This window comes from Saimiri boliviensis, chromosome 8 (assembly GCF_048565385.1).
Source record: "Saimiri boliviensis isolate mSaiBol1 chromosome 8, mSaiBol1.pri, whole genome shotgun sequence".
NCBI classification, from domain to species: domain Eukaryota; kingdom Metazoa; phylum Chordata; class Mammalia; order Primates; family Cebidae; genus Saimiri; species Saimiri boliviensis.
In genome coordinates this window covers 27,442,203-27,465,140 of record NC_133456.1, presented here as the reverse complement: position 1 = coordinate 27,465,140, position 22,938 = coordinate 27,442,203, and the positions used below count along the sequence as shown (strand labels likewise).

The 22,938-nt window shown below is 42.6% G+C and overlaps 1 protein-coding gene across 26 annotated transcripts in view; it reads left to right on the top strand.

Moving 5' to 3' along the window:
- The window catches only part of KALRN (kalirin RhoGEF kinase), a 711,287-nt gene that overhangs the window by 470,857 nt on the left and 217,492 nt on the right, over positions 1-22,938 (top strand). For all 26 annotated transcript variants that reach the window (XM_039477078.2, XM_039477077.2, XM_039477076.2 and 23 more), the window contains exons 30-33: positions 600-790; positions 1,232-1,333; positions 2,656-2,798; positions 6,204-6,306. In XM_039477078.2, the coding sequence (XP_039333012.2) occupies positions 600-790; positions 1,232-1,333; positions 2,656-2,798; positions 6,204-6,306 (539 nt within the window). The remainder of the gene's footprint in view (positions 1-599; positions 791-1,231; positions 1,334-2,655; positions 2,799-6,203; positions 6,307-22,938) is intronic.

Sequence of the window (22,938 nt, the reverse complement as noted above, 5' to 3'; positions counted from 1 at the left end):
ATGGTAGCACGTATGTATAGACCAACTACCTGGGAGGCTAAGGTAAGAGGATCACTTGAACCTGGGAGTTCAAGGCTGCAGTGAGCTGTGGTCATGCCACTGCACTCCAGCTGGGCAACAGAGCAAGACTTTGTCTCCAAAAAAAAAAAAAAAAAAAAAAAAAAAAAAAAAAAAAAAATTAAGGTAATGACAAATAAAGAGGAGCTGAAGACACTCAGTCAGGCAGTGTTTGTCCTCAGCCCCACTCATAGCTGCAAGTCAGGAACAGTAGAAAGCTGTGGAGGACAAAGGAGCTATGGGATCTGCCCTTACAGGAAGCCAACAGTGAGTGTGTGAGGATGTGAGGTTGCATAGGACCTTTGCAGGAGATTCCACGAATATTAAAGTCATGGTGCAGAAATTGGGCAGGAGAGGTCTAATTGCAGTTCTCAGAGATGTCTGTGAAAATGTTCAGGAGTCTCTGGAGTTAGCAGAGAGAGAGAAACCCTGTAGGAACTGAGGATTAACAGTAAGAGAGGTCTTTCTCCAAAAGGGGAGTGGAACATGGTCCCTGACTGGCCATAGAGAAACTCTACAGGGTGGAAATGGGTGTTTTTCAGGGTTCGACGAGAACCTGGACGTGCAGGGGGAGTTGATTCTTCAGGATGCCTTTCAAGTGTGGGACCCAAAGTCGCTGATCCGGAAGGGGCGGGAGCGGCACTTGTTCCTCTTTGAGATCTCCTTGGTTTTTAGCAAGGAGATCAAAGACTCTACAGGACACACGAAATATGTTTACAAGAACAAGCTACTGGTAGGTGGGGCAGGTGGGGTAAGACAAGACTCCCTGCTTTCATAGAACCCATGGGCAGGAAGGGATCTGGACACACTCATCTCATCTCCCTGGCCTCCACACCAAAAACATCCTGGACAAATGAAAATGCCTTCTGTTTGGAAAGCACCCCCCCCCCCCCCACCTTCCACGTCTGCATTTTAGAGTTCACAGTTCTTCTTTCTGTTTGCTTTTAGCACCTCCCTCTTCACCTTCCCTCCCTGGTACCTGCTAATCAGGCACGTGCCTGTAGGTCCTTCCATCCTGGGTAGATGAACAGAATATCCAATCTGTTAAAGTTTGATTGACAGAAGCCCCTCCCTCGGTCCTCTCCTCTTTGTTGCCTTTCCCTTCCCACCCCAGCCCTAAGTTTCCCCACTGCCCTCCCTTTCCCCGCCTCTCACAGGCATTTCCTGTCTACAGACCTCAGAGCTGGGTGTGACCGAGCACGTGGAGGGCGACCCCTGCAAATTTGCCTTGTGGTCTGGGCGCACCCCATCCTCAGACAATAAAACAGTGCTGAAAGTAAGTACTGCCTTCTGCTAGGCACAAGACTAGGGTTGGAGGTAGTAGAAGGTGGGGGGTGGGCAATTGACACCTGAAAGTTAAGGCCTAGACACTCTACTGAGCCATGGGCCTCTCTTGGGAATGGCAGCATCCCATGAGTATTGAGAAACAAATTCTGTCATGAAGGTAGACCCAGAATCTCAAAGACGCATAATCTCCTCAAGTGCATGCACATGTGTGACCAAGAGGGAAGAGATCAGGGAGTGACCTGTGGGGCCACCTCAGCAAGGTCCACTTAAACTGTGCTGTGTCCGTATGTCTTCCTTCAGATGGCAAGAACAATTGACCCTTTGACAAAAGTCACCTTGATTTGCTCCACATTAATTTGACATTTTTTCTTAAATAGCTTCTGTAAAAGGCATAGTGCCTAGTGTGGTGGGGGATAACTGTACAGGATATGGATCTTATTCCCTGGGAACCTACATTCTTAAACCTCTAGTAAATCACGTTAGCATGGGGACCATAATGATGGAAAGAAGTGTCAAGAGGGGCCTTTCACCAGAGGGCAGCCTTGAGTCATTGCAGCTCTCTGGGGTGCAGCAGTGATGTTAGCGTGGCTGAGCAGCGATCATGGAGATAATGGAGCTCCCAGCAGTCATTTACTTGTCAGGAAAGTGCCTATCACCAAAGAGAAGATGGTCCAGCCCCAACAAAAGCTTCACACTTCTTCACTCTGAATTGCCAGCATAGCTGCTACCTGTTGTGAGGCAGAATTACCAGAAAAAAAAAAAAAATCTACCAAGACAAATTGGATCAGTATAAAATGATAGCAGTGCCTTCAATTAACAGAGTTAGCTTGCCACAAACCCAAGGTTGACTTCTAGTCAGTACAAGTTTGTGTATCCATGCTAGGCGAACATCCTGACATATATCCATACTGATTGGGAAGTAGATACTGCCTCTCCCAGTGCCCATTAGAACTTCCCAGGATCTAGCAACCCAAATGTTAACCCCTGTCCCGGGGGAACCCTCAGATACTGTTCCAGCTCCAGGGCAGATATCAGGATTGGTCAGTGCTTTATTGGGTTATAAAATACTTTGACAGTTACTCCCGTGCAAGTAATTCTGCATTGAGTCTTGAGGTCAGAGTGCTGCCCTGGGAGTTGAAGAAGCCTGTTTCTGGTATTGAAAAGTCATAAGTATGAAATGAAAAATAAACTCCCCAAACATATGGAATCCTTGAAAATAATGGAAAAAGACTGCAGGTGGAGGGTTGAGAACTGTTTTTGGCAAGATGATGGGAGTTGGGGTTCTCAGTCTTTCTCCCTGTGGCACTCCAGGCCTCCAACATCGAAACCAAGCAGGAGTGGATCAAGAACATTCGAGAAGTGATTCAAGAAAGGATCATTCACCTGAAAGGAGCTTTAAAGGAGCCACTTCAGCTCCCCAAAACACCAGCCAAACAGAGGAACAATAGTAAGAGGTAACCAGCGCCTCTCCCTCCAGCACTGCCTGCCTCCCAGGCTTCTGGGTGCGGGAATGGGATGAATCTTTGCTTCTGGAGGGGGATGTGCCCTGCACAGTGGCACTCTCCAGGAATGCCTGTGAGTTCTACCTAGGATGAGTCATCTCATCTTTAAGCATCTCACCAGTGTCAAATTCAGCAGGGCTTCACTGAGCACCTCTTATTTAATAAACACTCTGCTAGGTGCTGCAAGATAAAAGAAAGGGTAAGATGAGTCAGTTCCCTTACAAGCCATCTAATAGTCATGTCTCACACATGAAATAGACTAGAACCACCTATAGGGATCATAAATTCTATAAGAATTCAAAGAAAGGGAACTTGAGATGAGCCCTAGAGTGGAGTAACCCTTTGGGCTGGCTAGATATTAGATAGTGAAATGGCTTTGTGTACTGTAATGTGTGGGGTGGTAGTTTCATTGCAGCTCTTACTGCAACCCCCACAGAGACCTCACCTTCACTAACCTATGATAAGCAATGTCATTGGGCAGAAGAGGACATATTTCTCATATCTTTCTGGACCCTTCTGAATCCCAGTTTTGTCTAAACCCATAGATGACTTCTTAAGTATTTCTTTCCCAAGTCTCCATGTGACACTTATAATAACTCTTTCGGGGGACACTTCCAAAGAAAGCATACAAAAACTTCTCATAAATTTTGAAGAAAAAAAAGCCCAGGGTTCTAGCCGAGATGGTCACTGGTGGTAACAGTTTCTTCCCTCCTCCCCTGTACATGAATGGAATAAATCTGGAGGATTTCATTCACTCTTAAGACACCAACCAGGACAAGCAGGGTAGGGAGCCATTTAAGGGTCTATGAAGCAGCAGCAGTCCTGAGTGAGGTGGTAGCCAAAAGAAGGGTGTGACTATGGTAGAGAAAATTCCACGCAGCAGAAGCCCCAAGACCTACATGACCAGGATAAGGTCACCTCCTCAGTGCTGCATGGACAAATTATAACTATTCTGGGGGAGGGATCATTTTGACTTCAGTTGTCTGTGTCCAGAGTCCAGGTAAGGAGGGGATGGACTAAAGTCTGGCAGTGGGGACAGGTCATGCTTCAGGGAATCCCTACTTTAATAAAGAAGTTAGAAAGGAAACAATTATAAAGAAATTGTGGTCTAGGACCATAGAGAGGATACTCAGGTGAGGCTCACTAGGGTTATTTACCCTGAAATAGCCTCTTTTTCCTATAGTAGGAGAGTTTGAGCATTTCTAGAACATGGGAAAGGCCTATCTTGGAAATGCCCTTTGCTCTGCTCTGACCTTTTCTCTTGTCCTATGATGGGTGGGTGAGAAACCTTGGCATATTCTTCGGAGAATAGCCAGGCAGTCTTTAATTCCAGTAGCTTAGGTTCCTGGATATGGAGAGTTTATAGAGAAGTGCATTGGCTGGGGAATGCTACCTACACTCCTAGGTGGGCTCCCCACATCCCCCAGAAGTGGCTTCATCTGGAGTAGACCAGAAGGGCCCACAATGGGCCATAATAATGGGAAGCAGAAAGTACAGCCAGCTCTCAACTGTCTACACATGGTGGGGAGCGCTCACCCAGATAATCCAAAACAACAGATGATCTAAAAGTCCTTTATTTTTGGTTTTGAAATGCGTCACATAAATTCTTTTTACAGCAGATTTTCCTTCCTACGAATGTGTGGCTTATGTTATTAAAATAAATTGGCATTTCCTAAGCCCACAAATGATGGTGAGAGAGCAGTTGACTTAGAAGTGTTCTGGGTGGGTGAAAATACTTTTTATGATGAATAGACATTCTGTGTATATATGTGCACATGCATGGGTATTTGCATACACAGACATCTACATACATTCACACATATACCAGAGCATAATCATTTAGACCCTTTGAGGTGAATTCGTTATTTGTGTCACTTTGTTCATGTGGTAGGATTCTCAGGCTGTCAGTTTCCTTGTCCCCTGATGCCATTACTTCTCCACAAACATCATCAGGGTGTCTTTTTTAAAAGCACTCATGGGAAGAGCTGTCATTTTCTGTGCTAATTCACCCAACCCCAACCCTACATTGCCACCAGCTTTTCCAGGCACAGACCTTGCAGCCTTCATTAGTTTCCAGATATCCAGTCCTTCTTGGCCATGGCTGTGAGCTCAGTATAGGATGGGGGCACAGTTCTACAGCTGGAGAGTTGAAAGAACATGGGAGTGGGACAGCTGTATGGTACAGGGCCCAGCAAGGGGTCTAAATGCCAGGCGTGACTCAGGAGACTCTTAGCTGACACTCAGCACAGCTGGCTCCAAAGCTGCTGTGGAACCTGTGACTGTTCTCCAGTCTTTGAGAGAATGCCTTGGCCTTCTGTATTGATAAGAAATCATGATAAATATGCATGAGATCCTCAAAACTCACCCAGAGGAAGGCAATAAATTCCTCCTCCACACCCAGGAGTTGAGGGTCCAATATCAGGAATTTCCCAGTGATAATATTCCCTGGAGGCAATATTCCACTCAATCTGTTTTCTTGAACAGAAGAAACACAAGTTTAAAAGAAATCTTGGCCAGATGCAGTGGCTCACATCTGTAATCCCAGCACTTTGGGAGGCCAAGGTGGGTGGATCACCTGAGATCAGGAGTTTGAGACCATCCTGGCCAACAGGGTGAAACCCTGTCTCGACAAAAAAATGCAAAAATTAGCTGGGCATGCTGGCAGGTGCCTGGAATCCTAGGTACTTGGGAGGCTGAGGCAGGAGAATCGCTTGAACCTGGAAGGCAAAGGTTGCAGTGAGACAAGATCACGCCTCTGCACTCCAGCCTAGGTGACAGAATGAGACTCTGTTCAAAAAATAAAAATGAAAAAAAGAAATCTTATCACTTCTGTTTTCTTTATAGCTCAGCTGTAAATGAACCCTCATCCTAATTACAGTATGTACAAAAACTTGAATACCCTGAACTTGTGATTATTGGAAATGACCTAATCACTTGGATAGATGCCTAGGCTCTAAGTAGGATATATATCTTCCTACTGCCTGTTACAGACCCATTCCCAGTAATATAAATACACACACACACACACACACACACACACACACACACACACACACCCCCTATGTATTTTTCACATATACGTACACCCCTTCTGCAGCATAGACTGGAGAACTTTTGGGGAAGAGGGTCATTTTGCATTTAGTTATCAGCATAGTGATTATGTGTTTACTAACCGCAAGAAGTGACATCACTGAAAATCACATAGGGCCATTCTCTTTAGCAGGATAATTTTAGACAAATCCCTGCTAGAAGTACTGAGGCGCTGCTCTGCCCACCCAGCCGGAAATCCTTGTGCGCTCTAAACCCACAGTGGTTCCCCCCACCCCCACCCCTGTTTTTTTTCTCTTCTTCCTGCAGGGATGGAGTGGAGGATATTGACAGCCAGGGGGATGGGAGCAGCCAACCAGACACCATCTCCATTGCTTCTAGGACCTCTCAGAACACAGTGGACAGTGACAAGGTAGGACAGAGTCCTAACCTTCCTTCCCCTGAGACTTCTTGTTGGCTCAACCACCCCTGGAGAGGTACCCCTAGAGAATTTCTCTCACTATGGATCCTACCTTCAGGAGCCAGTTGTCTCTTTGTGCCATCCAAGAGGGAAAGAACAGGGCTGGAGGAGGTATGTCCCAGCATGAGATCTGGTCTGAGGGGATGGAAGACTGCGGTGGTTGAGGCTGACCTCTCTCGTTGGGAGAGTTTAACAGAAGTAGAAAGGCTGAGTAGTAAAGGAGTCTGGGTCTCTTCTCTTTCTGAGATGCCCCACCTGGGCTTCTTAGACTGTTATGCCTTCTTGGAGGATGGATCTCAGGGAGGTTGAGTTGGAATAGTGTCCTGGGACCTTAGTGGCTATGGTTGTCTCAATTTACAATGATTTGAGAAGAGCTCATCTCAAAGTTAGGCCAAAATTAATGGTTTGGGAAATGGCCACAGAGATGCTGCTTGGCAGCAGTCTCTTATCCAAAGGGACTCTAATGGAAATGATGCTTTCCTCTGGCCAGATTACAGAGGCTCAGTTGCTGAGAGGCAGGAGGACCAGACAGTTGTATATGAAGGATGTAGTTGTTGTGTAAGAAAGCCTGGCCACTTGCTTTCTAACATTTTGGAGCAAGTAAGCAAAAGTCAGTAGCTCTGATGGGAAAGCAAAAGACAAGAAACTGTAGCAAAGGTTCTGTGTATTTGCCCCAGCTAGTTGAGGAACGCAACCGCCGGAATTTGTAGCAGAGGGAAGAAAGGGTCCATGTCTGAGCCTACTCTCCTTTGCTTACTCCAGAATCCAAAGAGTATGAGATGATCTTTTGCTGCATATTAGTGATATTATTAACTAAGTTCTGGGTTTCCAAAGATTATTTGTCCCTAGTTTATCCAGACCTAGTATTTTGGCCTGCTCCTTAGGCTCAGACAGTTGGCTGTGTCATTGCTTCATACTAGTTTTCTAAGTTATAGTTATTTCTTTTAAGATGATCTGCATTCATTAGAATTTTTTTTTGCTCGGAGAAAAAAAAAACAAAAAACATTGAGACCTTAGTGTGGGGACTGTGCCCCTAACTTGCTGAAATGGTGGTGCCAAATCACCCTAATCATGCTTTAGACTAGTGCTCAAGGTTATTTCATGGTAGTTCTGACAACTGCCCTCAAGTTTTTAAGCCATTTTCTACTGACTATCGGAGTGGATAGAAAATTAGTTTTTTTTTTCCGCTTGTAAAAACATACAAACAGAAAACATTTCTGTAATTTTCTGTCTCCTCTGACCTGTTGTTTAGAAATATAACCTAGTGTTCCTAGTGTATAAAACGTGTTCCCCTTTAAATAGTCAGTGGGTGGTAAGTCAAGTGCAGTGTTCCCCATGTTCAGACATGGACTATTAGTGTCATGGTCCAGGGGATTCATCCCTTCCAGATGCCAATCCATCTTCCCAGCAGCTAACTTTCACACAGACCCCTATACTAGAGCCATTTGTTTAAGGAAGACCTCAGCTCCAGCTATTCCTTGTCTTTCTGGCAAGGTAGGTGAACCTGGGCTAGCCATTTTACTTTTAATGAGGGCTAGCCATTTTACTTTTACTTAGTAGTGTTTATTCTGCAAGTAAGGAAGCAGGCTCAGAGAAACTAAGTGACTTACCCAAGAAAATTCTAGTAGTTAGTGGGAAGGCAGGAACTAGAACACAGATCTCCTGATTTTTCATGTTTTCTCCTACTCTGAAACTCAAAGCATTGAGTTCTTGATGCTAGGATGAACTCAGCTGGTCAGTTTTTCTGTATATGTCACAGAAACACTCACATATCCATGTAGAAGCACCTATCATGTGCCAAGCTCTGTGCTGGATGCTGTAGAGAGATGTGGACTATTTGTTGAGTGTGAATCTCTGCTTGTATAATTTTTTGTTTCATGTCTGTCTCTAGAGCCAGGTCATTGAGCCCTAATGAAGGCAAGAGCTGTGTCTGTCTGTTTCATTGCTGTACTCCTGACATACAGGGGCTCAGGAGATACTTGTGAAATGGATAAACAGGGGTCAAAGTGACTGGTCTCAGGAATCTCCAGGATTAAGAGGCAGCTAAAACCAGTGGTCTGAAAACAAACAGATATATGAATATTTTATTTTTACATATGCTAAAGAAAGAGTAAATCTCAACTACCTTCTCTGGCCTTAGGAGACATGAGCAGAAGGTCAGAATATTCTATGTTATGTCTATACACAAAACCTAGAAAGTTCCTTAGACTTAGTCACACTTTAAAATAAGGGGAAGATCAGTCAAGGACTATGCACTGTAATGTAAATGGTCTTACTCTTCTAACACAAAACAGTGACAACAGGACAGCCATGTGTCTTCTATGACTGTACTTTCCTTCGTCCTTGAAATCACTCATTGGTATGTTTGAATTGTAGCTGTTATCAGCAGTGTCAGGTTTTCCCTAACTACACTAGACGGCCAGGGAATCCTGGTTCCTAAGTGGTCAGGTAAACAGTCTCTGAAAAAGAAGAAGACAACCAAGTGGACTGATTCAGGTAAACTGACTCATATTCAACAGAAGGGCAAACAAGGGCGGCTGTGGGAGGGGAGGGGGAGGAGACATCCCACCCAATTCAGACTCATCTAACAATAGACTTTTAGAAGAGTACCTCAGTCGTCCTCTTACAATCCAGAGGAATGACAGTAATAGTTTCCCTTTCTGGCCAAGTAGATAAGGAAAGCATAACCATTAAGGGGCCATGACACACCAACCTGAGGTGCTGTGGCAGCTCCAGGGTCTCCTGCAACCACTCCATGTGTGTTACGTATGCTGTGGTGTGGTGGAAGGAGTTCAGTATACCTAGGTTCAAATCCCAGCTCTGACACTATCTGTGTCACATTAGAAAGGTTACTGCACCTTTGTTTTTTTCTAAAGCAAAGAGAATAATACTCGTCTCACTGAGTTATTGGAAAGATTATGTAAAATATTTGCTTGATAACCATTAGGCATTCAGTAAATGTTAATTCCCACTCTGACTGGAGGAGAAGCAAAGGTTTATATTCTATGAATAAGAGCACACAATTATTTAGCAGACTGTGAGGATCTTCAAAAATGCTTGAGTTAGTTCTGCCCTGTGGTTTTATTGTTTATTAACTGTCAGCAGGTTCTTTGTACTAGACCTAAAGTGATGTAGCTTCAGCTGTCTATTAAAAAGAACTTTACTCTCTTTTCCATCTGCTAGCCCTTAGAATCTAAGGTTTAGTTATTTGCTGTTAGCATTGGCTCAGGGGTTATTTTATTACATAATTAGTTATAATGTAGTACTATCAGGTATTAATTCTAATGCTCAAATTGTACCACATTTTGCCAGTGGCAGCCCTTAAGGCTTTATGTGTTAAAAGATGCTTGTCACATCTTTTCTCCAAATGATCTGTTTAGAAGTCCTCAGTTTCTGTGGCTGTTCCTCATATTTGTATATTTTTCAGATGCTTACACATCCTGGTTGCCTTCACCTAGATTTACTCTAGTGTGTAATGTCTATATAAAACGAGTTTTATAAATACATTTAAATATAAATACATCTAAAAGGTACATAATACTACAGATGTATTCTAACTAATGTAAACATAGCTCCTTGTTCTAGGTCTGGCTGCTATGTGCAGATCCTTCCTGAAAGGATGCACCATGTTTAGCATGTGTGTCCAGGGCTGGCTCATAAAATCTCCATGCCCTTTTTCATGGACTGCTCTTATTCAGGCAGGGGACTTAGTAACCTGAGTGTAGGACTGCTTTATGTCTATTAGATTTTCTCTTATTTAGTTCCATCTCAGCATTCTAGCATGTACTGAATACAAGTTATCTTGTCCAGTGTGCTAGCCATATCTGTCTGCATTATTGGATAAATGCATCTTCTGTAGCTTCATCCAGATTCTTGTTAAAAAGACAAGATTGGGAACAGAAGACTAATGCCCAACACTCCTCCTCATTTCTCACCTAGGGTCTGTAACTTGAAAACCTGCTTGTCTGACTTTTCTTTAACATCCCCAGGGAAGGAAATCCAACCTGTTTTCTCTACAGGAGAGAAGCTGAACTGTTTTCTTATGCTGAAAATCCTCTCTTGATGAGAAAACAGTGTAATATTCTTAATCCTACATTAAACACTGACAACACAATTTGGATGCCTTAAAATGGCAATAGGAACTTTCCCAGGGTTGCTTTTGTTCAACACTTAAATGGGTCTATATAATTAGATGCTACTTTACACCTGTCTAATGCAAAAGCGGTAGCGCCCTAAGGGGCAAACAGGTGTGCTTACTTTGTTCCATGGTGGGCTGAACCCCTCCCTATTCTGTACAGGAGTCAGTTCACAGTTTTCTGAACAGGTCATTCCACTGTAAATAGTCTTTTGACTATATGTGTATTACTAAATCTTGGGGCTTTGCAGTCACACTTAGAAGAAATCTAGAATTATATATAGAATTCTAGTTGAGCAGGGCTGAGTAATGAGGTGACAGCCAAGTATCTTGTTGTTTAACATGATGGATATCTTCTGAATCATTTCCAGCTAATGGTAGAAAAGTAATCATCTGCACTGTAATAGTTCCAGTGCATGCATTTGCCATTTAGCCTAGGCATGCCGGAAACATAAAATAAATGCTTACTGAATGGAACATTACAAGCCTATCCTAGTACGGATACTCTCCATCCAAAAATCCAAAAATCACGGTTAATTTCCAGAGGTGTCCAGGTTGCCTGGAGGGTGGGAAATTGAAGTGAAATTGACTTGCTGGTACTCTTCTCTGAAAAAATTGTAAGGGAAGGAACACTGCTGAAACCTCTCAGGCTGGTGTGTGGTTTGAAGAGGAACTTCAGTAACAAGCTAATGTGAGCTGAGGTGCAATGTGGGCTGATAATATGATATGCTAAAGAAGAACAGGGAAATACCTGGAAACCCTGGATGTTTTCAGAGATAACCCAGTGGTCTTTAAACCCTGAATTATCATATCAGTGCAGCGGGTCATGACCAAGATTTTGTTTTACCAATTGGGAAGGAAGGCTTGGGACAGAGATGGTAAGGGTCCAACTATGGAAAAATTCAAAGGATTCCGGTAGTGTCACTGCTGCTTTGATAACAAGCCATAGCATGATGCCAGTTAACAAGAGGCAATGCAGCCTGGCTGCAGGAGCCTTCTGAGAGCAGACTTCCTGTAGAGCTTTACCTGGTTCATCAGAACTGACAGTTTCAGCATCTGCACACTGAAAGGCCACTAGATGCAAGAGCAGTAGCCAGAGAGAATTACTCCCTACACTGGGGAATGCCTAGTTCCTGTGTTGGCGTATTCCCACCACTTCGTTCATGAACTGTGCAGAGGCCCTGCCTACCCTACAGCAGATACTTTTCTCCCTGCTAGGAGTACAGCAGTAAAGAGAAGAGGCCCTGCCATCTTCCAGCTTATATTCTGATATGTAGAAAACCAGAAAGAGAAAGGATGGCCATTTCTAGTCTTTGGCTAATTGCATCATTGATAACAGACTGCTTGGTTTCTCTTCTGAGAAAAAGTGGGCTCATGCTGCCACTTGAATTCGATGTAAGAAATTATTTTCCCTGTAGGGATTAGTGCTTATGGAGAACAGATGACTGAGGTAAAAATGGAATGTCTTTATTTAAATGGGTTCACAAATAGGAAAACAAAACAAAACAAAAGAAAACAAACAAACAAAAAAACCCAGAGAATGGGGTTGGAGTTAGGACAACTCGAAGCTGAAAAGAAAGCACCTTAGGTCCCATCCCCTAAAAGCAGTCTTCAACTGAGATTCCAACGCATGTGACTTGAGGATGTGCTCCTGAGGGGGAGAAGAGGAAAGGAAAGCAGCGTCCAGTGGGGAAGGAGTGAAGGCTAGTCCCTCCCGGAGCTCTGCAGTAGGAATCGCATGGAGTTTGTCCTGCCTTGAGTCAAGGAGGCCAACCTTTTGTGTCAGCTGTTAAGCTGTGAACAGCCAACAGGCAGAAGAGCTGGGACATGGGTACCCTGGCAGGGAAAGGGATCTGGGTGGGCTGCCAGTAGTGTCTGCTTCAGGGAGGAAATGTGATATCGAAGAAAGGGGTTGGGTTTTGAGATCAGGTATGGATACAATCCCCAACTGGGTACCAGCTGCTGGTCCTTTAATCACTTCATACCTCCATCTCCTCATCTGTACAATGAAGGCTACTTCCTGGGATGTTGAAGGACTAGCCGAGATCCTACATGAAAGTACACAGAAGACCTGGGATAGGTCACTGCTCAGGGGACTGCAGGGCACTCCTGTGCAAGAAAACAGGCAGCAACATGCTCCCTAGAGTTTCAAGGGGTCACAGACCACTGTGTTTTGCCACTGAAGAGAAAATCGAACCTCTGGGAATGTGGAGACTCGGCAGCAGCAGGATTGATAAAAATCTTAGGAGTTCACATGGTAATATTTTTCACTTGACACATCCTTAAAAACCATCAAGATGGTCCACCCAAGACTGGGTCTCCAGCATGTCACTGTGACAGCATGTTAGGTTTAGCTGTAGTCCCCGGGCAGTGACACCACACACTGGAGATCCAGCCCATTAAATGTGCTATCTTAAAGGCAGGGAAAATGGGATAGGTCTCTGGAAAGAAGTCCTCAGCACTTCTGTTACTCTGCCCTTTGTCTCAGTGGGGCTGGAGGGGGCCCATGAAATATTTCTCATTAGGGAGATAGATACTATGCTGCCTCCCATTTAGTAACAAAATACTTCAAACCCTTAAATAAATACCTGAAAAGTGTATGTAATTGTACTTCCTGTTACCAGGTCCTGGGGTGATATATCTGAAATATAAACTTGGGCTTTATAATATAGCTGCATAATCTTGAGTCTCAGTCACATCCCATACCTGATAGCATATAGGATTAGAATTGCTAGATAAATCCCAGAGAGCTGATTTTTCTCAAGGATTCAATAGTCACTCTAAAGTAGGAAAAATACCATCTCTACTCTAAGCCCGAATTGTGATTTTTTTTTTTTTTTAAGTCCAGGGCTAAGTTAGAAAAAACATTCTTCCTAGTGTAGATCCTTTGTTACTTTTATCTGTGTGGGCAGGCGGCTGGAGGAGGTGGAGGAGGAGGAGGAGGAGCCGCGGGCAACAGAAAGGAGAGGGTCCCGTGGTCCTCGGGCTGCCTGCAGCTCCCCGCCTCGGGCTGCCCTCTTACCTCCCAGAAGCACAACTCCATCCTCTCCTCAGAGACATTCAACACAGTACAAATGTGTGGGCTTTTCAGAACAAATTGATAAAGTGTGAGGAACTGAAGTCACAGGTTTTCCTCTAAGTGAAAGTTCCTCAAATAAATGATTGGCTTCCAGCTGTTGCATACCACCAAAGGGTATAAAATACACTCTGCTAAAAAACACAACCTAGGTTCACAGGGCAAAATATTTCATATCAGCATTATTTTACTTAATATTTTGATTTATATTCCATAGCTTGAAAACCTCTCTTGAGAAACCCATCATTAAAATTGCCAATCGTCTGCAAAAACAAATCAGTTTCATAAAATATGGCAGCCAGTGAGTAGTTTGCTGAACACAGGCAGCTTGCAGGAAACCTCGGAAGTGCTCTTGTGGTACTCAGAGCACTTGGATCTGCATTTAAAAAAAAATGTTTCAGGTTTATACCAGTATTTGTTACAGAAATAGGGACACTGGAAAAGGTGATTTGCTAGTAGATTAAACAGATCTGTATGTGTGATAGTTACAAGGGTAACCAGAGACTAGATCTGATTCAGAGTGAGTTTGGAATTTGAAATCATGGAATCTTAGGGAGGAAAGAAACCTCAGAGATCATCTAGCCTTCTTCCGTCATTCTATTTAAAAACAAACAAACAGACAAACAAAAAAAAAAAACAAAGTAACTTGCCCAGAGTCATAGAGCCACTTAACGGCAGACATAAGATTCAAAACCAAGTCAGTCTTCTTCCTGGTAAGTTGGATTAAAAATGGTACTTTGGTAGTAACCTTGATAGTTCAGTTTGTTTAGCCTTTCAGCCTACCCTCCCACCCCCTACACTGAATGTCCTTGTATCACTTCCCATTCTGCCCCAGCAAATCCATAGCAACCCAAAGTAAATTACAAAGTGGTTCTATAGCCCAATCCAGGGGCTCCAGGGTTGGCATGTGGCAAGTATTAATCCCTATCACACACTCACTGATGCCAAGTACTCGTAACTCACATCATAGCCTTGGTGGGAGTGTGATTCTACCCTAGACAGAGTCTTCCAGCCTCTCAAGCAAACTCTGGTTGGGCTCTGAGAGCTTGGCAGTGAGCCCTGGGATGCGGCAAGGCTTATCCCTGCTTCAGAGCTGCCTGGGAGGACTGAGCTGCCAGAACCAGTTCAGCCCCACCACAGCACAACTCAAACTGAAATCTATTTCATTATTAAAATTTTGGTGAAAGGAGCAAGCAAATCTGAGAGCAAGCCAAGATGTTAAAGTGGATAAGCTGGAGACAGTCCAAGGCAAACAAGACTCAAGTGAGTACACTTACAGATCTGCCAGGAGAAGGGGTTTAAGAAGTAAGATGGCATAGATGGAGGGAGGGAAAGGGAGAGCAAAGCTGGGAGGCTGCAGGTAGAGAAGTGGTAGCTTTCAGGGCAAGGATTTTACTGGAGTGTTCTGCACAGACCTTTTGACATATCACTTTTTTCCTTCTGTATCAATTAAAGAGAAAAGGTTATTTTCATACAGAATGAAATGACTGAATCCACCTTGTCAAAACTAATGGTAGGGGAAACAGGGAATGGAAAATTTTGTTCTTCAAAATTGAGTTCTAGGATGACTAGAAGTGATACTGGGAGTGTGCTACCTGGAGGCAAGCTCTTCTGGTAGGCATGAAAATAAACTTAAAAACTTTAAGCAGAAGGAATTGGGCATGGTGGCTTGTACCTATAATCCTACTACTTTGAGAGGCCAAGATGGATAGATCAACTGAGTCTAGGAGTTCAAGACCAGCCTGGGCAAATGGTGAAACCTATCTCTACAGTAGATATATATATGTAGATATATATATATACAAAAAAAAAAAATTAGCCATGCATGGTGGCACACGCCTTAAATCTCAGCTACTAGGGAGGCTGAGGTAGAGGATTGCTGGAGCCCAGGAAATCAAGACTTCAGTGAGCTGTGATTGTACCATTGTATTCCAGCCTGAAGTGAGACCCTGTCTCAAAAAACAAACAAAAATCTTTAAGCAAAAATTTGCTAGACAGGAACCTCTGGAGCCATAGCAATCTAGAGTAGGTGAGGCAGGCTGGAGGTGGCTTTGAAGTTGTGGCTTTGCTTTGGCTAGAGCTCCCTTTACCTTATGTGCTGTGGTATAAAATAACAATGTCATCTGTGGCCATAACATAGAATTCTTGGAAAGATTGTTTTGAGCAGTCAAGTAGGGAAATGTAACTCTTTTTTGTGATCTTGAGCTTGGATTGAAAATTCTTGCTTGGGTTTCACCTACTTGACAGTTTAGTGTCACTTCATCATTTCTGATGACTACTACCAACCTGTCTGCTACGACCAATGCGGTGGATGGATGATGGGAGTGGGCGAATACACGGGTGTGTTAGGTGAGATCTTCCCTGTTGCTAGAAAGCTGACTTTGTCAAGAGAAACAAGTTTGAACATCCTCTTTGGTGAAACAGTGAGGATGTAACATTTGGCTTGGGGCTTCTTCCTGGAGTAGTCAGTAGCAGATGCCAGTTAAGTAGGCAGGCTGCCTCAGGCTTGAGAGGTTTTCTTTTGAGGAGAAAACTGCTAGAAGAAGATGCAGAACTGTATAGATCAGACCAGGACAGATGTCCACTCCTATTTTCAACCATACCCTTGCCCCACTGCTAATCAGCCTTCCCATTCTTCTCCTGCTGTGTACCGTGCAGATATGGCCCTGGTTGTGTTGAGCACTTACGTTTTCGTATCAGGCTGGCAGTTCGTTTTCAGTCTCTCCCATTTGTAGGAACTTAAAATTGAGGCTTAGCTGGCTGCAGTGGCTCACGCCTGTAATCCCAGAACTTTGGGAGGATGAGGGGGGCAGATCATGGGTCAAGAGATTGAGACCATCCCGGCTAACACAGTGAAACCCCATCTTTACTAAAAATACAAAAAATTCACTGGGCATGAGGGCACATGCCTATAGTCCCAGCTACTTGGGAGGCTGAGGCAGGAGAATCGCTTGAACCTGGGAGGCAGAGGTTGCAGTGAGTCTAGATCACGCCACTGCACTCCAGTCTGGGCAACAGAGCCAGACTCTGTCTTAAAAAAAAAAAAAAAAATGGGTCTTACATGTTCAGAATGTTCAGGTAGTCTTTTCTTTAAAGACTCTAATTAGTTCTTTTTGAAATTGCTAATTGCAGAGAGTTGTACACATTATCTAGAATTTCAGGAGAGATGCTTTCTGCATGACCCCTGCTGATTGCTGATCCTGGCTAAGGAATGCTTTGTAAATGCTCCTATATACGTTGCTCTCTGCTCTGTGGCAACTGCAAGGACTCATACACCTCTCTGAATGTTATGATGGGCTGGAGGAAAACCCAGGCTCTATCTTTTGCTATGTCTGTACCGTCTCCTGCTAGCTAGTGTCCTTTCTGCAAGAATAGAGTTTTTAAAGTTTCACTTACTATTTGCTGTTCCTCATTTGCACATTGACAGATTGACTTAGTAAGCAACAGAAGGTATTAAAAATTCATTATCTTTTCCTTTACTTGGGATTTTCATGTAGGTTGTCTTTTTATCTTATTTACTAATTAATTCATCAGGCATTTTTTGAGGTTCTACCATGTACCAGGCACTATTGTAGATACAGAGGATATGGTGACAAAGAAAACACACACAGCACTTTGGTTTTCTGCTCAGATCTTTCTCTGCTGTGCTATTAGCCTGAATGTGCTCAATTTAAAGACATTTCAGATTATTGTTTGAGAAAAGAAAAATTCTTCATATTAAACGATTTGAAGGCATATGGAGTAGGTGTAGTTTGGTAAAGAGAGGTACTTCAAATCATGGAACCTGAAATCTGTTAAGTTATTTCACCTCCCCACCCCACTTCATCCCACCGCCCACAAAATGAGAACAGTCACAATTCCTAGGCCTTTTTCCACACAGGCTCTTAAGGGGGAATGTTTATTGCATTTATTAAAGTATTCTTTAAAAATCTCTAAAGAAAAAGACTTCTAGAATATATTCTCAGACATTTAAATTTAAGACAATAGGCCGGGCGCGGTGGCTCATGCCTGTAATCCCAGCACTTTGGGAGGCCGAGGTGGGTGGATCACGAGGTCAAGAGATCGAGACCATTCTGGTCAACATGGTGAAACCCCGTCTCTACTAAAAATACAAAAAAAAAAAAATTAGCTGGGCACGGTGGTGCGTGCCTGTAGTCCCAGCTACTCGGGAGGCTGAGGCAGGAGAATTCCTTGAACCCAGGAGGCGGAGGTTGCGGTGAGCCGAGATTGCGCCATTGCACTCCAGCCTGGGTAACAAGAGCGAAACTCCGTCTGAAAAAAAAAAAAATTTAAGACAATACTGCCAATGGGAATATGAAGTCCAAACCACGAAATGTGTTGTTATTTGGAGGGCAAACTACTAGGAACTACCACTGATACATGCCCAAACAGAAAGCTCTGTTAACATCAAAGAATAAAATGAGGCAGAATAGAAAATTATTTCAATTATATTGGTACACTGAATTTATTGTTTTATTCAACAAAATTTCACTGTGTCCACTGATGACCAGATACTGCGGAGATTCAGAATATATCAAAACAATTTCTGTTTTTGCCCAGTCTTCCGAGTTCTCACCCCAGTTGATAATATGTGATAGTATGTGATGATAGGGTGGATATGTACATGTTACATGTGTTTATGAAGTGAGACAGTTGTACTTAGCACTTCCTTTAAGCCAGTTGTTGTGCTAGCCATCAGAGAAGTTACAAAGATAAATGTGCCAGATGAGATACACACTTACACTCAATATGTTACATTTTATGCCAGAAGCATACTTACTTTGAAAGATAAATTTAGCCTGGGAACCATAGAAGACTTTTATTTCAGAAGCGAATTTGAGCTTGGCCTTGAAGTTCATCTTCCTTTCTGTTTTTCCTTCTTTGTATCAATTTTGGCCCAAAAATATTTATTCTGTATTATTTTTATTGAAATGTACCATATTTATATTTCCTAAATGAAAGTTGTGGACCAATCTGATTAAATGTTACTTATCATCTTATTTCTATAGATAAAATGTATTCCTAAATATAAACATCTGATTTATGTCAAACTAGCTAAATTTTTCAAAATGCAAAATATATATGCAAAAATGCACAAACAGAACTGAACAATTTGAATGATAATGATAAAGTGAACATACATGTAAAAACCATGCAGGTCATGAAATAGAACATTTCTGGCTTTTCAGAATCCCCCTTTGTGCCCCTCTCTGGTCACAACCCTGGAGGTGACCACTCTCCTTGCATGCATAATAGTGTCTTTACTTTTCTTTATAATTTTACCTTCTATGCAGGTATCCCTAAACAAGTTCATCTCAATGTGGCTGTTTTTATATGACTAGAATCATTCTACGTATATTCTTTTGTGTCTTGCTTGTGTTGCCCAACACTTACTTTTATGGGATTTATCCATTGCTGATGTGCATTGTTCATTCATTTCCATCATTATATAGTATGCCATTGTATGAGTATACCACAGTTTATCCATTCTGTACATGCAATGTTTGGGGAAATTGTGAACAGTGCTCTTATGGATATTCTGGTATACCTATCCCTGTGCATGTGTACTTGAGTTTTTCTAGGGCGTAAAACTAAAGGTAAAATTGTTAGGTGATAGGATATATGTATATGTTTTCAACTTTACGTGAAGATGTCAATTATTTCTCAAAGTGTCATTACCAAGTTTACATTCCTGCCAATATATGTGAACTTTTCCATTGCTCTAGATCCTCACCACTACTTTGTATTGTTAGACTTTAAAAATTTTACAGATCTGGTGGATGTGTATTGCTGTCTACTTGTAGCTTTAATTCATGTTTCCCCACGTACTAATCAGGTTGAACATCTTTTCATATTTGTATTGGGCCTTTGGATTTTCTCTTTTATAATGTCTCTAGTTCAGACTTTTACCTGTGTGTACAGTGGGTTGTTTGGCTTTTCTTATTCGGTTTTAGAAGTTCATATATTCCGGATATTAGTCCCATGTTGGTCATATATGTAATATGTTTTACCTTGTGGCAAGTCTTTTCATTCTCCTTATTGTGTCTTGATAAACATAAATAATTTGATATTCTGAAGACACTCTGTTGGTAAGTTAGAGGCTCATGTGATGTGATACCTCACATTTGTTTTTTTTTTTTAATTCTTTGTTTTATTTTAGTTTTGTTGAGACAGAGTCTTGCTCTGTCACCCAAGTTGGAAGTGCAGTGGCGCAATCTGGGCTCACTGCAACCTCCACCTCTCAGGTTCAAGCAATTCTCCTGCCTCAGCCCCCAGAGCAGCTGGGATTACAGATGCACACCACCTTGCCTGGCTGATTTTTGTATTTTTTTAGTAGAGACTGGGTTTCACGATATTAGTCAGGCTGGTCTGAAACTCTGACCTCAAGTGATCCACCCACTTCGGGCTCCCCAAGTGCTGGGATTACAGGCATGAGCCACCGCTCCCAACACAGTTAGTATTTTAAGATACAGTTTGCCATTTATTTCTCCACAGAATAATGTACCGACATTGAAACTTAATAAATAAGGCAAGTTTATATTAATCCTTAAGTATGCCTCTGTTTTAATGAAGGAATAAGTTGACTTTTTAAAATTTGTGTTTATTACATTTCACTCTATATATTATATGCAGGTAATAGAGATACAGTAATGAAATATGCTAGAAAAAAGATGTTAAATTTGTTGGTTTTGTATCTTAGATGTCTGACAAACAGCCAAAATCTAGGAAGAAACTAGCAAAACTAAGCATCTGTTGCTCACAGGAAAGCCTTGCAATTAATTTTATGTGTAATCCTTATGATCTTTGTCATCTAGTTACTCAATCCAAAGGATATTAGAAGACGAGAAAGTTAATTCTCTTTAAGCACATGGATTGCCACAGAGGCTGAACTGTTGTTAGCAGTGGAGGATTCAGAAAAGCTATAAAAGCAAAACTTGATGGAGGCGCTAACTCCAATAGTGAGGTTATCCGGAGTGCTATATGGCTGGGCATGTTCTGAGGTCATCGCTTGTATTTTGCACTACACCAGCACAAACAAGCACAATGTGATGTGTTTGGCATTGTGGGCAAGAGAGAGAGATCTAGAAACTGGGACCAAATGTAATTAAGAAAACCAAAGCTTCCAGTTTGGGAAGATCAGATAAAGTTCCACATTAGACTTTATTGAGTGGGTAGAATTTATCTAGGCAGGATTAGTGTTGGAAGCAAGTAGGAAGATCATTCCATGTAGAGCAGACAGCAAGAGCGAGGGGTAAGGAAGAAGGGAGAATATGGATAAGTTTGGGGTAATATGAAGACTCAGTATGCCTGGTTGAAGTTCAGGGTTTGTGAGTTAAGGGTTGGGAAATAAAACTGGAATGATTGGCTGGGTCACATCATGGCAGATGCTGAACACCATTCAAAGGAATTCAGACTTCATTGAGTAGCACACAAAAAAACACCGAAGGGTTTTTGTTGTTGTTTTTTAGCAGCTGGCTATAGAACTACATTTATCTTCACCTCGATGCATCATTGTTTTTATTCTTTCATTCTGTAGCCTCCGAAACAGTCTATTATTAGCCCATCCACAAGCCTCTGGATCTGGTCCTTTGTTTCTGCCTTCAGTGTATCAACTCAACACCTTTCCTCCTTTTCATATTGTCAAGCACCTCCTTTTCCTCTGCCATCTAATGCTTATTTGTTACCTCATGCTCCCAGTGAGAACTGTGCTTGAGCTTCTCCTGAATCTTCTTTGTTTAGAACTCCCCCCACCTTCAACAATAGTTTTTGGTGCTTCACTTCTGATGTCTATGATCAAAATTCCAGGAGTGTGTCTCTGAAGTGACTTTATTTCTAACGCCAATTTCATATTCACTTACCCATTCATTCGCTATATTTTTTTCTGAGTACCTACTAGGTGCTAAGTGCTGCTCTAGGGTAGACCCCCAGCAGGGAAACAGAACAAGCCAGTCCTCACCCTTATGCATGCTCTGTTCTGCTGAAGAACCCAAAGATCAGCAGGCAAATAAAAGACCCAATGGTGATGAAATTGGCAGTACTGTTGCTAGACATTTCCGGTTTGATGCCTTGCTGTTTTTCATTCTTGGTGTCAGTATATTATTTCCTTTTCTCTCGAACTATGAACCTAATTTGACTTCCCTGTTTCAGGCAAAATCAACATCATTTTCCCAGATTCCCAGGTTTGTATCTCTGGATTCATTTTTGGCACATTCTCTGACAGTCAGTCTGCTGACAAGTCTGAGCATGATTCCTCAAAGTTTCTGCCACCCTGCCCTGGGCAGACCTTGGTTACTCTTGAATTAAATTATTTCAGTAGCCTCTTAGATGGCCTCCCTGCTCTCTGGGATTTTGCCCTGCATTTTGTCCTTTTTACTGGTAACAGATTCATCTCACTGAAACATTTTTTCAGTATTTCATTTGTCTGTTAAAAGCCTTCAGCAGCACATTTACTTAGGATATAAGTACAGGCCCATCTCCAAAGATGAAGGCATTTATGCAGTTTTCCCATACACACTTTAATGCACCTACGTTAGACTGAATCACATGAAACTGCCACTTTTGTCAACCCAAAATTGTTGAATATTGATCATTAGTTTCAACCTGACTGCACTTATCAATTAATTGGTTGCCTGTATGTATTTCTCCCATGTTACATTGTGAGTTCCTTGACAATCACATCTTGGTCTTCATGATGCCTGTTTCTTTACTGTCTGGCTCCTGGAACACGGTAAATAATGGTCATTGACTGCCCTGCCCCATGTCATGTGTTGCTCCTGCTGCTTCCACCTCTTGAAATGCCCACTGACTGCCTAATTATGTCCTTCCCATCTTCACTGCTAGCCTGACTCATGCCTTCTTCATTTCTGGAAATTTTCATATGTGGAAATGCCCACTGCTCTCCCCATTAATCCATGTAGAGCCACCTACACTAATATTGCCCCTCTCCGCTCCCCTACCCCTAGTCAAACATTATTCTTTAACATTCAGGGCATACATTGCCCTGAATTTACTTGGTACTTGCCACATTGCTTAGCATAAAGCTGTACTCTTAACGAGCTGAACATTCTCAGTTCCTAGCCCTTGCCTTTCACACTGATATCCAGCACTGTATTTCCAACTGTCTGTGACATAACTGTGTTTGGATGATCTCTTGTATACTACTCGACAGAACTGAAACTAAATTCATCCTGTACCATATCCTTGATCTACTCCCTCCTCAGACTCTGTCCACAGCTTTGTCTGTAGACACCATGGCCCTCCTTCACTCTCTATCCTCTTGCTCAGGTGACTTCCAATGGAGGACTGCCATGATAGCACATTCCTCAGCCTGCTCCATATTCTATGTAATAGGCAAGGTCTGTTCCTGGGAGTT